Source organism: Lithobates pipiens, unplaced genomic scaffold, assembly GCF_037356315.1.
Source record: "Lithobates pipiens isolate NorthernLeopardFrog02 unplaced genomic scaffold, aLitPip1_a1.2 Scaffold_3, whole genome shotgun sequence".
NCBI lineage: Eukaryota > Metazoa > Chordata > Amphibia > Anura > Ranidae > Lithobates > Lithobates pipiens.
The window spans coordinates 47,461,901-47,478,116 of record NW_027507790.1 but is presented as its reverse complement, the minus strand read 5'-3'; the positions used below and the strand labels follow the sequence as shown (position 1 = coordinate 47,478,116).

The 16,216-nt window shown below is 43.3% G+C and overlaps 1 protein-coding gene across 2 annotated transcripts in view; it reads right to left on the bottom strand.

Annotated features, from left to right (window-relative positions):
- The window catches only part of PI4KA (phosphatidylinositol 4-kinase alpha), a 193,216-nt gene that overhangs the window by 14,161 nt on the left and 162,839 nt on the right, over window positions 1–16,216 (bottom strand). For both annotated transcript variants that reach the window (XM_077461622.1, XM_077461623.1), the window contains 4 exons: window positions 13,540–13,593; window positions 13,204–13,324; window positions 10,379–10,508; window positions 2,473–2,543 (listed from right to left, as the gene is read on the bottom strand). In XM_077461622.1, coding sequence (XP_077317748.1) covers window positions 2,473–2,543; window positions 10,379–10,508; window positions 13,204–13,324; window positions 13,540–13,593 — 376 coding nt within the window. The remainder of the gene's footprint in view (window positions 1–2,472; window positions 2,544–10,378; window positions 10,509–13,203; window positions 13,325–13,539; window positions 13,594–16,216) is intronic.

The window sequence follows — 16,216 nt, the reverse complement described above, 5'->3', positions numbered from 1 at the left end:
AGTGGGATCTGGGGGCCCCCATGGCAAAGGGGACTTCCAGATTCCGATAAGCCTCCTGCCTGTAGATCCCCACAACCACCCCGTCACCATATTTTTTTAAAATAAATTTTGGGGTTCCCCTTAAAATCACTGCTCCTTAAAAATAAAAAATGTTTATACTTTTTTTTGCATTGATATTATCGATGCAATTTTTTTTTCAAAAATATAATATTGCGGTGTGTCGGCCGTCGTGATTGACAATGGATCTACATTGGGAAACATTTCTTTAAAAAAAAAAAAAACAGTGTGGGTTTTTTTTTTCTCTGTGCAGATCTCCAGCTCCACCTGCCCCTGCCGATAGGATGACATCATTGGTGAGGTGGGAGACCCTGCAGAGGACACACAGGCTGAATCCTGCCTCTTCCATGCAAAAGGTAGGACTGTGTAGGGGAGGCAGAGAGCGAGAAAAGGTTATGCTGCCACCTACAGGTGAAAGTACAATTTCAAAAAAAGACTAGAAGTCCATCCGCTAAGCATAACCCCTCCCCTGTATCATTAATTTGATTTTTGTAGCAAGTCATAAACCATGTACTCCAAGAAATGGATTTTAAAGGTAAGCCAAAAATCCCATTTTCTATATCGTACATCACAGGACACAGTGCTTCCTTGTAAATCCTTACAACACAGATGTCCCGAAGCACTGAACATGAGGGAAGGGCAACAAAGAAGCCAACAGGCCCTAAAAAAACCAAACCAGAACAGGATAGAACCTCACGCAACCTGCAAAACACTGCAACTAAAGGTAGGGTCCTCAGCGGCTCTAACATCCACCTGGTAAAACTTTATAAAAGTGTAAAGTGAAGCACAGGTAGTGTAAAAAAAAAAAAAAAGTGGAACCTTAACTTTCAAACCATAAGCTTGGGAAATAAGTTGACAAATCCAACAGGGAATAGTAGACCTGCAAGCTGCACGACCCTTTGGAACCTCAGGAAGCACAAAGTGGCAATCCAATTGCAGAATCAGGACAGTCAACTTCAGGTAAATCCTGATAGAAGGTGCCAACATCACCTTGGTGAAAAAAGAAGGGCAAGGTCTAAGAACCCCCTTGTCAAGGTGGAGTACCAAAAATGGCTCCTTACAGGAAAGGGCCGTCAGTTCCAAAACCCGATGAGCTGAATTAATGGTAACCAGAAAAATCTTCTACATCAAAAATACGAAGGGAAGATCTGAAATGGACTCCAACTGAGGCTTTTATAAAACAGAAAGAAACAAATTGAGATCCCATGGGTTCAAAGGTGGTCTGTCCAGAGGAGTAATAAACCTAACACCTTGTAGAAAGGTATGCACCAAGAAATGGGCAGCAACCGGCCTCTGAAAGAAGACTGCCAAGACTGAAATCTGATCCTTGAATGTACTCAAAGCCAGTCGCATATCAAACTCTGCTTGGAGAAAAGCCGAGACACAAGACACAGCATACTTGCAAGGATGAAAGTTCCTAGTCTCACACCAAAGCAATATATGATTTCAAGGTCCTGTGATAAATTTTCCTCGAAGCAGAATTCCTGGCTTTTATAAGAGTAGAAATTGAAAGAAACCCATCTCTGAAACTGGCTTCAATAGCCAAGCCATTAAAAAGCCAGCAACTAAAAAGAAGGCTGGAAGATCGCACCTTGGAACAGAAGGTCAGGATGATCCGGAACAATCTAAGGACTGTCTATTAACATGGCATGTTGGAATACCACGTTCTCCAGGGTCAAGCCAAGTCGATCAAAATCACCAGTATTCCCTCCACCCAAATCCTAGCAGGACAGCCTCAGCAACTGTCCCCATCTCCCTCTTTTCTTGCATACAATCCTATAAAGCAGACATGGAAAAAGCTGTAGAGGAGGGAAGGCAGACATGGAAGAAGCTGTAGTGGAGGGAAGGCATAAACCAGGGAGAACTGGTCCCACGGTTTTACCAGAGCATCCAGCCCTTGTCCTGGAGACGAACCTGTCCAGTTTCACACTGATCTTCTGGGAGACCCCACTCACCCAGAGACAACCACTAACCACTGAGAAAGTCCACCTGCCAATTTTCCAAACCTGGGATGTGAACCGTGGACATAGTTGGGACATGAAGCTCCACCTATGACCAGATCAACTTCCTCCTGCCCGGCTTCTGGTGCCTTCTATGTATGTATGTATTATTTATGTATGCCATGGCTGTGGAATTCTCTGGCTGAACCCTTACAGGGATATCTTGCAAGTGTAACTTGTAAATGTAAATCGCCTGCAGTTCCAGTACACTGACCAGTACAAGACCATGTTGTCTGCACCAAAAGGGGATGAAAATGGGGAGTGAAGTGAGGAGGTAGCAACTAAATATCCAGGGATTATCAGCAGGGCTACCAGGGGCACTCACCAGTCCAGCCACAGGACCCCCCCATGTAAAAGCCTTATACCATTATAGCATGTACATAGACATGATCAACACAATGCATATGAGCCTTACCTGGCTGGACTTTTACTTCAGACAGAGCACTCAGGCAAGCCTTCTTCCGTTCATCTCCTTTAGGATATGGCCTGGCAAGTAAAATAGTGACATTAAAAGGAATAATCTTCACACTGCAATACTGTAGATATCCAAATATAAATGAAATGATGACAACTTGTACCACGAAAGCTGCTGCATGTCCTAGCTTGCCCCAAGAGTCTCCATCTGCCAGGTTATACAGGGCTCTTTAGCTCCAATCAGCTGGAGAATTACAGGCCAACTCCTTCCAGGTTATAGGTAGATGGGGACTAAACTTAAAGATTTCCCTAAGGTTCAATATTGTACAAGTAATTAGAGTCAACTTTTTTTCCAGATTAAACAGTTTTGTGCCTGGATGCACCTCATTTAGCTAATGAGTCTGGAGGGAAAGGATAATCTGCTCCCCCCATTGGGCCAGGTTTTCCTGCACACTTCTGATGGAGTAATGACAGTAATTAGACTTTAATGCCAGGTTTATAAGACATAGGGGGGAATGTGTGGTGGGATTTCTTAGGCATAAACATGTCAGCCCCCACTGTGTGTTCCAACTATTATCAGTGAGACATGAACTTTAAACACATTGTGCCACTTAACATATTTAACTTAGTTTAACTGGTGTGAAGTTTCTAAGGCAAAATAAACTGCTCAATAGGCAATTAAATTTGTAATAAAATCAGAAAAAAAGTTTAAAGTTCATCTAAACCCAAAAGCAAAAATGTAATATATTGCAGCCTACCAATCGTTAAACACAGAGGCTGCATTTTTAAAACTATTTGTTTCCTTTATTATTACCTGGTGATCCAGGAGGCAAGTCTGTTATTTTTCAACTTCTTTTAACAGATCAAGTTGTCCAGCAAAAGTTTCAGAGGGATGAGATAAACAATTTAACACTGGCGGGCGTGCTTACCATTGCCTGCGTTTATTCATTTATATAAAAATAGGATTTTTTGTACTCGCCATAAAATCTTTTTCTCTGTAAATCACTGACTGACTCAGCTCCTCTCTTAGTCATTGGGTTGTTACGCCACCTTTAGGAGAATACTAGGCATTATATGTTATGTAAAACACAGAACTTTCCAGTTCCGCCCAAGGGGGGGTCCCTTAGGTAACAACTCCCCAGCCTGCCATGCATCCATCAGTACGTCAACAAGCAGTATAACGTAAAGAAAAAATAGGAGGGGCAGGTGCTGTGTCAGTCGGTGAATTACAGAGAAAAGGATTTTACGGTGAGTATTAAAAATCCTATTTTCTCTTATATTCACCGACTGACACAGCTCCTCTCTTAGCCATTGGGAAGTCCCCAAGCAGTGCCCAACGAGGGGTAGGAAAACAGCATAAAAACTTCATCCACCATGGCAAGTGGGAACTAGTATAACTTTACCCACAAAAAAACACCACCAAACAGGGTACACCTCAACAGGAGACACTACCCTCAACCCACACCAAAAACTGCGATAACTAATGCAACAGTGCATTAACTTAAAGGTACTGCGTTTTTATCCAAAAAAACAGGAAAAAAGGTAAAATTGCATACACAATTGCAACTATACAGCCGCCTGCAAAACTTTGCGGCCTTGTAGAATTTTGTAAAAGTGTGTACAGACGACCAGGTTGCCGCTTTCCACACTTGAGCGACAGACGCTTGATGTCGGAAGGCCCAAGATGTTCTGATTGCCCTCGTGGAGTGGGCCGTGACCGGAAAGGGGGGCACGTGCCCCTTCAAGGCGTAGGCCTGTACAACAATCTATCTGATCCACCTGAAAATGTTGGCCGACGAGACCGCCATGCCTTTCTTTGGACCAGCCACCGAAACAAACAGCGAGTCTGACTTCCGGAAGGGCGCCGTGGCAGACAAATACACCTTCAGAGCTTGAACCACGTCTAGAGCATGAAGAGCCACTTCCTTAGGATGCGTCAGCTTAGGACACAGAGATGGTAACACAATGTCCTCATTGATGTGAAACGCCGAGACCACCTTCTGTAGAAAAGACGGTTACGGATACAACACCACCTTATCCTTGTGGATAACCAGATAGGGCGACTTGCAGGACAAGGCCGCCAGTTCCGAAACCCTCCTGGCCGACGTGATGGCCACTAGAAAGACCACTTTCTGGGAAAGAATCAACAGAGGGATCTCTCTGATATTTTGAAATGGCGTTTTTTTTGCAGCGCCGACAACACCAGATTTAGATCCCATGGAGGTAACGGTGGACGCACCAGGGGAACAACATGCCGGACCCCTTGGACAAAAGTACTCACTTGAGAGTGAGATGCCAGGGGTCACTGAAAAAAAGCCAAAGCTGATATTTGTCCTTTAATGGTGCTTAAGGCCAATTTCTGGTCTACTCCTTGCTGCAGAAACAGCCGGATCCTGGATATGGTAAAGGAGTGTGGACGCCATCCTTTCTCCTCACACATGGTACGATGATATATCTTCAGAGAAGAAGATTTCCGTGCTCTCAACATAGTTGGGATCACCGAGTCCGACAGACCCCGGTTCCTCAAAACCTGGCTCTCAATAGCCATGCCGTTATAGCCAGCGATGGTAAAGCAGGATGGACAATCGGACCTCGAGACAGAAGGTCCTCTCGCAACGGCAGTCGACAGCGAGCGTCTGCCACTAGGCCTGCGTACCGGGGATGCTGGGGCCAATCTGGGGCAATCAGTATTACTGGGATCCCCTCGTGAAGCAGACGCGGTAACAGTTTTAGTGGCGGAAAGGCGTAGATCAGCCCACGGAGCCACCAGCACGTCTGCCCACAGACCTCTCGTCCAGAACACAAATCTCGGCACCTTCCGATTAAGACAGGAGGCCAGAAGATCCACGTCTGGTCTACCCCACCGCAGGCACAGTAGCCTGAACACCTCCGGATGCAACACCCATTCTCCTGGGTCCAGCATCTGCCGGCTTAGATAGTCCGCCTGCCAGTTCTCCACTCCGGGGATGTAAATGGCTTATAGGGCCGCAAGTAGTGCCCGTGGTCTCTGTTAGCTCCCAGGTGCAGAGGAATCCACTCTGTGTCATTCAAAGCTGCTGCTAATGGCGCTAAAACCGCTCTGCAATGTGCTCAGGCTCAAAGGAAATGGCCACCCAGCGTCCAGCATAAGGACATAAAACACTGGGAAAATGTCCGCCGGATTACAGGAACACATGCGGTCTCTAGAGAAGCTGAAAAACGTGCTCAGGCTTCTAGAAAATGAACACCGGCATCCAGTATAAAGACAAATCACAGGGAAAATGGCAGCCGAGACACAGGAGAGCATGCTTTCCCTTGCCCATACGTAAAATGGCCCCTGACACTGAAAAACCATGAGGGACAGAGCTAAAAAATGGCGGTGATCAGCGCTGCAATGATCACAGGCACAGCCTCACAGGCACCCCCAGGGACTTGAAAAACACCACTCAGGAGATAGCCAACCAGCGCAGCCCCCCCACAGGTGAGAGCCCCCCCCGGAGAGCCCCTTCACATGACAGACACACCGTTAAACAGCCACACACAGCATCCCCCATGGGGGGGAGAAAAGGACAGGGAGAGAAGAGAGGGAGGTAAGGGACCCCCGAATCGACCTCCCAGGGAATGCCCAGCTGCTCAGTCCAGCATTACTACTGCGGCCACCTGGCTGTGACAGCTTGCGGCTTCACAGCCGGGTGCGCACTGCGCTTCCTGAATGGCCGTGCAATCTTCAGGAATCTGTGACATGTCCCAGAAGATTGCAGGCAGGGAGGGGTCACCTAAGGGGAGAGGAGGAGTCACCTAGGTGGCCCAAGCGAAAGTGGGAGCTTGGTACCTTTCAAAACTAGGTACCCCCCGCCCCCCCAAAAATGACATGCCAAATGTGGCATGTCAGGGGGTAAGAAGTACTTAAAGCGGAAGTTCCACTTTTGGGTAGAACTCCGCTTTACGCGTTACCAAGATTGTTGCTTTAATTAGTCAAGCCCATCTAACACTAACCTCACACCAGACTGACAACACTGTTCTGTTTGTGCTATTGCTTTTGGACTCGGAAGTAAATCTCTGTTATTTGAAATCAACAGAGGAAAAAAATCTGTCATATGGCTGGCAGGTCATATGATAAGCCTCTTCAATCCTGAAGTGTTACCTGAACCATTATACCGAGAACAATCTGAAGGGCACCACAGGCTCCACAGCAGATTCAGCATTCATAAAAAAAAAAGTAATTGCAGGCAAAGTGTGGATATCGATCTATCGATTATATATATATATATATATATATATATATATATATATCACACACTGATAAGTCATAACATTATGACAACCAAATATTAAGCAGGTCCCCTCTCTGCCACCAAAATGGCCCTGACCCATCAAGGCATGAACTACACACTAGATAAAGCATCACATTGTCTCCTTTGGCTTGCCTTCTTCCCATAGTGCATCCTGGTGCCATCTCTACCTCAGGTAAGCAACACACTGGCACCCAGCCATCCATATGATGTAAAAGAAAAAATGTGATTCATCAGCAAGTCAGCTTCTTCCATTGTTTTTGTGGTCCAGTTCTGATACTCAAAAGGCCCATTGTAGGCACTTTTGACTGTGGACACGGGTCAGCATAGGCACCACGATTATTCTGCAGCTACGCAGCTCCATTTACAACAAACTGTAATGCACTGTGTGATCTGACACCTTTCTTTTGAAACCAGCATTTACTTTTTCAGCAATCTAAGCTACATTAGCTTATCCATTTGATTGGACTACACAGACCAGCTTTCACTACCCACTTGCATCAATTAGTCTTGGCCGCCCATGACCCGCTGGTTTTCCTTTCTTGGACCACTTCAGACTGGGAACATCACACAAAAGCTGCAGTTTTGGAGTTGCTCTGACCTGGTCACCTAGCCATTACATTGGACCTTGTCAAAGTCACCCGAAACCTTACGCTTGCCCATTTTTCTGCTTTAAACAAATCAACTTCAGGGACAACATGTTTGTTTGCTGCCTAATATAGCCCACCAATATTTAGATGTCACTGTCATCCACTTTACCTGTCAGAGGTAAATGTTATGGCTGATCAGTGTGTGTGTGTGTGTGTGTGTGTGTGTGTGTGTGTGTATATACATACACACACACACACACATACACACACACACACAGTTAGGTCCATATATATTTGGACACAGGCACAATTTTCACACTTTTGTCTCTGTATGCCACCAGAATAAAATTAAAACAAAACAATCCAAATTAATTGAAAGTGTAGATATTCAGATTTAATTCAAGGGGTTGAACATGAATATTAAGTACAAATTTTAGGAACTGCAAACGTTTTTAAACACAGACCCACTATTTTCAGGGGCTCAAATGTAATTGGACAAATTAATATAATCATAAATACAATTTTAATTTTTTGGTATTTTGTTGAGAATCCTTTACTGACAATGACTGCCTGAAATCTGGAACCCATGGACACTACCAAAGACTGGGTTTCCTCGTTTCTGAGGCTTTGCCAGGCTTTAACTTCAGTTCTTCTTTATTTGTGGGTTTTTCTGCCTTTAGTTTTGCCTTCAGAAAGTGAAATGCATGCTCAATTGGGTTGAGATCAGATGATTGACTTGGCCATTGCAGAATATTCCACTTATTTTCCTTCAAATGCTCCTGGGTTGCTTTTGCAGTGTGTTTTGGATTATTGTCCATCTGTACTGTGAAGTACTGTCCCAATCAACTTTTCTGCATTATGGCTGAATCTGGGCTGACAGTATATCTCTAAACAATGCAGAATTCAGGCGGTTGCTTCTGTCACATCATCAATAAACACACCAATGACCCAGTGCCACTGGAAGCCATGCATGCTCATGCCATCACACTGCCTCCACTATGTTTTACAGATGAGCTGTGTGCTTTGGCTCATAAGCTGTTCCAAACCTTCTCCACACTTTTTTCCCCTCCATTCTGGTACAGATTAATCTTAGTTTCATTAGTCCAAAGAATGCATTTCCAGAACTGGTCTGGCTTTTTTCAATGTTTTTTTGGCTTAAATCAGGCTTATGAATGGTTTGAACCCTCTGTATTTGCTCTTGTGAAGTCTTCTCCTGATTTTAGACTTTGACAATGATATGCCCACCTCCTGGAAAGTGCCCTTCACTTATCTGGATGTTGTGAATGGGTTTTTATTTACCATAGAGAGGATCCTGTGATCATCCACCACTGTTGTCTTCCATGGACGTCCAGGCCTTTTTATGTTGCTGAGCTCACCAGTGCATTCTTCTTTCCTCAGAATTTACCAAACTGTTGATTTGGCCACTCCCAATGTTGCTGCTATCTCGCTGATGGATTAGTTTCATTTTTGAAGCCTTACAATGTCATGTTTCACTTGCATGGACGGCCCCTTTGAACACATGATGTAGGTTTCACGGCAACGGATTCCATAAGCAAATACCGCACTTAGAATCAACTTCAGACCTTTTACCTTAACTGATGAAGGAATAACGATGGAGTAGCCCACACCTGGCCATGAAAAAGCTTTTGATTCAATTGTCCAATTACTTTTGGTCACTTAAAAAAAAAGGGGGGGGGGGCTATTTGTGTGTGTGTGTGTGTGTGTGTGTGTGTGTGTGTGTGTGTGTGTGTGTGTGTGTGTGTGTGTGTATATATATATATATATATATATATATATATATATATATATATATATATATATATATATATATATATATACACACACACACACACACACACACACACATATATATATATACACACACACACACACACACTAATATTATTGGTTAGAAGACATAAAAAATCCAATGCAGTTTTCTAATCCTAAATTTTTTGAATTAAATTTTAATGGATGTTTAATTTATGCTAAGATTTCTGTTTATTAAATATAATTGTCCGGGTCAGAACAAAAAAAAGATTAATAGAAAGCCTTGCAATATATATTTATTGCAAACTATGTTTTGTGGCGTTTTGGCCACAGTAGGGAAATCCACCAGAAAAGATAACCCCCTTGAAAGACTTTTCTCGCCCTGGTGATAATGGTAACCAGGACAAATAGAGATGCTGAATGTTCCAGTGGAAATAAATCTTTACAGAGGGTCTAACCCTTCTGGCTCTATAGACAACTTAAAAAATATATACACTTTAACAAACATCAGAAACAATTGTGCTGATCTGGCATTCAAAATCAAAGGTGTACATTTTTTTTGTAATGATTGCCGTTTATTGAATTCAAGAAAACAACTGACCAGATTCATTAATCTGAATTCACACAAGATGGGTGCCTTATGTTGAATCTTAACATGCGTTGCAGCAAGGCAGCCCCTTCAACACAGCAGAACATTTTTAGCACACCTGCACTTTTTTATGCAATGCACCACAGCACACAGTTTGTTGAAACAGGCATGCATTGTGGTGTGCTGGTAAGGTTTATTGGGGTTGATGGCAGCCAGTTTGGGGCATTATTGCAATACACAATAGTGAATCCAATGTTAATTATGTAGCATTAAGAACTAGGTAACCTTGTAAATGGATTACACTGTTTCCCCAGACAGGTACAAACCAATTTGCTTGCATATATATAAACTTAGGGATGGGGAACCAAGTTGCATATTTTACAAACGGGTCCACTCACACCATTGCACTGCGGTAACACAAGCATTGCCGCCACGTGTGGCAATATACAGTATGTTACAAGCTTTGGTGCACTGTGGTGCCATTCATTGTCAAATGCACCTAAAGCACCTCCAAAACACACATACACACCATTCCTGTGATTGTGATGCCCATTCACTCTGAATAACCCGTTTAACGCACTGCAACGCATGCTTAGTAGTTCACATCACTGCAGAGTGAATGAGCCCAAGTCTGACATTAACTGTAATTATAGGCCCTTAGACAAAATGTTGTGTAAAAAGGCTTACTTAATGATTGCTGAGACGTTGGTTATTTCATTAAAAAAATCAAACTCTCGTTGGTAGAAATCTTTGGCAGGCCCGGACAAGGATCCAGTAATTTCCTCAACCAGCTGCTCCAGCAGATCTCCAATGTCAGCTGCAGACAAGGCATGAAGCACATGAACAGGATTAAAATGCAAAGAGAGCTAAAAGGCTGCAACTATAATATTTGTATGGTTAGGTTTTTAGAACATCGCCCTTTATGTAACTATATTTAAAGTTTTGCAAGGATACATTTGGACAAAATGGCTATAAGCGCCACAATTAGGAAGCATGCCACTAAATATAGAGAACTAAAAATCTAAGCAGCTCCTCTTTCCTATAAAATTGTAAAGCTTTCATTACCCATCAGAAAGTACTTAAACAAAAAGCAAAGCCCTTACTAGATAGATGAATTTCAAAATCAATTCTTTAGCCCACCAACTTTCATCAAAATGTAAAGTACCGTATTTATCGGCTTATAACACGCACATTCATTTTAAGAGGGAAGTTTCAGGGAAAAAAAAAAAATGATATAAGGAACTTTTAAAGCAAAATAAGGGTCAGAGTCCCGTCTGCAGTCTCACCATTGCCATTAATGCAGCCTGATCAATGCCCATCTGCAGCCTCACAAGTGCCATCAATACAGCCTCATTAGTCCACATCAATGCAGCAGCCTCACCATTGCCATCAATGCTGCAGTTTACCATGGCCATCAGTGCAGCCCATCTGCAGCCTAGAGGGGAGGGGGGACGGGGGGGACGAATGCCAACAGATTGCATACAGTGAGACTCTCCTATGATATACAAACAGTGGTCCAATGGCAGCCCAGGAGACAGGACTTACTATTACAGAGGCCACCAAGTAAACAGGAGATTCTCACTGTATGTAATCTGATGGCGCTCGTCCCGCCCCCCTCCCCCGTCCCCTCTGAGGCAGCTAAAATGTAAGTATTGGCATATAACACGCACATGGTTTATGCACCCGATTTTCATGGTGAAATAGTGAGTGTTATACACCAATAAATACAGTATATAATGTTTAAGTGGCAATGGGGTTAGAAGCTCTGTCAGGTTTTTTACCAATGTGTCCTCTTTGGAGAGATTTACCCATGTATTTTCAGTTGTCACTAGAACAGCAATAGTTAATCTTTTATTGGGGACACTTATTCCAGCGACAACTGTCAAAGAGGGGTTTTTCTTTATTTTGGAAAGATTAGCTATTATTTCATATTGTGTCTTTGGGACAAGCATAAGTATTTTTTCTCTTAGTATGCGATACAAGAGAAGCGAAAAAAAAAAAAAAAGTTTGAACCCTTATCCACTCTATCCAAAACGAAAAAGGTTTTTTCTTTAGATATTCACATAGACTTTGGATGCAGATTTATGGCGATATCACTGGTATGGGGTAACCATTTCTGGGCAGTGTTTACAACCTGTGACTCTGCTGTGGCATCCTGTGTATATGCTGCCCTTAAGGCTTAAAGTGACCTTGCATTCACTATATCTGGTCCCCCACAGTACACAGGACATGGAAATGCAATAATTTTAGCTGGTGGGCCCTGTGCTGATAACATGCACCATCACAAAAAATAAATAATAAACTCTCTAGCAATATACACCAAACTGAGCATGTGCAGAGTTCCCTCAAGGCTCTGTTCTATCAGAAGTTGGATTGGGGACAGTAAAAGAAGGGGAGGATGAGAGAAGACAGGATCAAACTGCCTTTTTACACAATGCACAGGATTAACTCCGTGGGTTTCACAGTGAGTATAACAAGCATGCTTTACTGCATAAACAGACTGATTTTACAGTTGTGGTTTTAGCAACAATTTAATTCACTAAGCTATAAAAATTATTGTGTGCCATAACCATCATTATTTTCTGTAGGTATAACACAAAACTGCAGTTAAATGGCCGACGGAATGATCTCTAACTTAACAGATATGCTGAAGCTTACCAACCTAAACCTATAGAATATCCCTGGTAAAAATGTGCTGTATATGGATTTTTTTTATTTGTTAAGCAAAGTTTTCATATGGGCCTAGTTTTCAAATAATCACCGAAACTCTAGAGCAGCCATGGTCATTTCATTGCAATTTGTAAACACATAAATGTGAAAAGGGAAATGTTCATTTTTATGTGCATGCTGTGTTGTACCCCTGGGTATTTGGTCACAGTTGGTATGACGGTATAAAGCTATGGAGCATTGATATTTCTCATTGTGGAAACGTTCTGGTCTTTGGCCATCCAAAAATTATAGGAGATTAAAGTGATTGTAAGCTTCCAAGATTGTTTTATTAAAATAATAAACCTGTCATAATTATCTGCAATGGTTTTGCACAAAGCAGTGGCCATATCCTCTTCTCCTCCCCCCGTGGTGCTCTTGGCTACTCCTCTTCGGTGAGTGCCTCCATAGGAAGCTTCTTATGGGGGCACTTATGCAGACCCGATCCCAAGCTGCCCTGTCTGCGTCTATAGACACAGGGCAGCTTGGCCTTGCCCCCAATACAGAATTTGATTGACCGCCAATGGCTCCTGCTACTACCAATTTTATATGACGTGCAGTTTTTCTATGTCTGTATAGAATATGTCCTTGATGCCAATTCTTTGATATGGCCTATTGTATATATTTTTCCATTGTACCTTTTGTATGCTGCTATGAAAATAAACAGTTAGGGTAAACAAAAATTATAGGAGATTAAGATATATGTTGTATAGCACATATTACGCTCGCTAATGCATGGGATAGATTCTCTGGAGATAATTTCGTACAAAGAAAACAAAGAAAGAAAAAAGTAATCATTTACTCACGATCCTTCTGATGTGCCTCTTCATCTAAATAAATGTTGGTCTTCATGTTCCATATAAACTGATGAGCAAGAAGCTGGGATTTTGCAGCTGCCCATAGTATGTATTCCCGGACATAACCCATCTGAGTGTACACCAAACTTTGTGTCATTATAATCCAAAACCAAAGCAGCACATATTATAATAAAGCTGGCCATTGATGGATTTGGTCAGTTCAGCAGGGACCAGCCAAATTGTGATCAGTGTGTGGCCATCATTCGACAAAAGCTGTTTCATCGGCTTCTGTCAAACATATAAGCTGGAAAATTATTGTTGAGTGTTGCAGGAAAGAGCACTCACCTTGTCATACCGCAGAGCCTGAACAATTTGTGGAATGTAAAATAGGATGGCATCCTGTAAGGCAATGAAAAAATAAATAAAAAAATTGAAGGCCGGCACAGTAAATGTTACCATATTATAAAGAAAGGGAAATAGAGAGGGAAGAAAAGGTAAACCTATCAAAATGTGAACAAATGAAATAGAACAAATAACAAAAAAAATAGGATTTTTTCTACAGCTTACCAGTAAAATCCTTTTCTTGGAGTACATCACAGGACACAGAGCTGGTTATTATATTAATAACTACTTGGGTTAAACGCCACCTATAGGTGAATGGACAGTGGTAGAGCAATCAAACAGGAATTCCTCCCCTATATAACCCCTCCTACACAGGAAGCACATCAGTTTAGTAGCAAGCAATAAATTCCCAAAAGAGGGGAAGGAACTCTGTGTCCTGTGATGTACTCAAGAAAATAATTTTACAGGTAAGCTGTAGAAAAAAAATTCTATCTTCTTTATCGTACATCACAGGACACAAAGCTGGTTATTATATAACTACTTGGGACGTTTCAAAGCAATATCCTTGAAGGGAGGGAGACAGCATCAACTGGGCCACTGACACCCGATGACTGATGGCCCAAGATACTCCCCCACACCTGGTAGAGAATCTCTCCCCAGAAAAAAAATGTGTTTTTGCCATTTAAACCATAGGCATCATTGATAAACTGGCAGATCCACTGCTAAATATTCAACCTGGATGCTGCCTGCCCTTCCTGGACCTTCTGGCAGCACAAACCAAGATTCCTGACCTGTGCCGACAACTCAAGTAGATCCTGAGATTGGTTCAAAAAGTGGCCTCTGCAAGACCAATCAAGATCAAATTCAAGTCCCAAGGAGACAAAAATGGCATGACAGGTAGGACTGTCCAAGTTACATGCTGTATGAGGTATGTACAATGAGTGAGAAAAAACAGCCTCTGGAAAAGAATGGATAGTGACAAACTCTAACCCTTAATGGTACTGAAGGGCAATCTCCTTTCCCCTACTGATTGGACAAAGAAAAAGAAAATCTCACACTCACATATTTCTGCGGGTGCCACTTCTTGGCTTTACACCAGGCAAATAAATATTTTCAAATCCTGTAATTGAAGTTCTCCGAAGCTGGCTTCCAGGGACTCAACCGTGTTGAGATACAGGACTCAAGACCATTAGGTCCGGCTGGACTGGGAGTGTCCAAGGAGCAACACCCGCAAGACTCACTATGTCAGGGTACCAAGGCCTCCTGGGCTAATTCGGCCAATACTAATATCAGTGTTACCACCTCACAAATTCTTCTCAAAAGATGTGTCAGAAGCCGAAACAGGGGAAAAAAACTCAAATAAGGGAGAACGATCCTTAAGGTGTTACTGGTACATTTACCCCTATTGACAGTGGGACTCTCATCCCGGACACATCTGTCCCAACCTGTTGTAGAACTTGGAATCTAGTAGATTCCCCTGCAGAGATCCCCTTGTCACTATTCTATCCATGGAATATGTATTGGTGATTAAGACAGCACTTGTACTGTCCCAGACAGAATGTTAGTTCACCTCCCTGAGTCGCATGACCTCTGCTGCCGCCCTGGTGGTTGATATATATAAGCAAAAAATGTGTAGCGCTGAGGCTTGCAATAGCCATAAAGAAATAAAAAAAGATCACAAAGTGAACAGTACAGTGTAATGTGCAAGTTAAAGTCCAATGACTAATATAAAACTGGAAAATGTAAGTCAATGTGAGGAATTAAATCCAGATGTGAATTAACCGTGGTGTCTCAGAGGTAATGACTGCACAAGGGAGTGGTGCTTGTGACACGAAGAACATCAATAATATGTATACTCAATGAGGTACTCTTACCAGCAGAGGTGGACACACATACCATTTGGCAACGGGTCAAATGCACATAAATGGCGGTCTTTTGGATGCGATACCGAGGTGCCGGATAGTTGTCTTTAACCAGTTGCCGACCGCCGCACGACGATGTACGTCGACAGCATGGCACGGGCAGGCATATTGGCGTACCTGTACGTCCCTTGCCTCCCGCGGGTCGGGGGCCCGATCGGGCCCCCGCCCGGTGCCTGCGGCGGTCGGTTTTCGTCCGGGAGCGATCCGGGACGAGGGGGCAGCCATTCATTCATGGCCACCCCCACGCGATCGCTCCCGACGAATAGGAATCCCCCGTGACATCACTTCCTCTCCTGTAATGTAAACACAGGAGAGGAAGTGATGTATTCTCTCCTCCGTGTCGGTATTTTTCGTTCCGACACGGAGGAGAGCGGATCGGTGAGTTGCACCAACACTCTACACACACAGTAGAACATGCCAGGCACACTCACACCCCCCCGATCACCCCCCCCCAATTACCCCTGCCCCCCAGTCACAGTGACACCAATGTCATTTTTTTTTTTTTTTTTTTTGCATTGGTGTCATTTGTGACTGTAATAACTGTTAGGGCAGTTAGGGTTAGCCCCCTTTAGTTCTAATGTACCCCCCTAACCCCCCCAATAAAGGTTTAACCCCGTGATCACCCCCCGTCGCCAGTGTCACTAAGGCTGGGTTCACATTGCAGCGGTTTATGAGAACGAATGTGATTCGCACCGCACTGCAGTGCAAATCACATCCGATCTCTGTGCGATTCGAGTTCAGCCATTCGCCGCACCCGC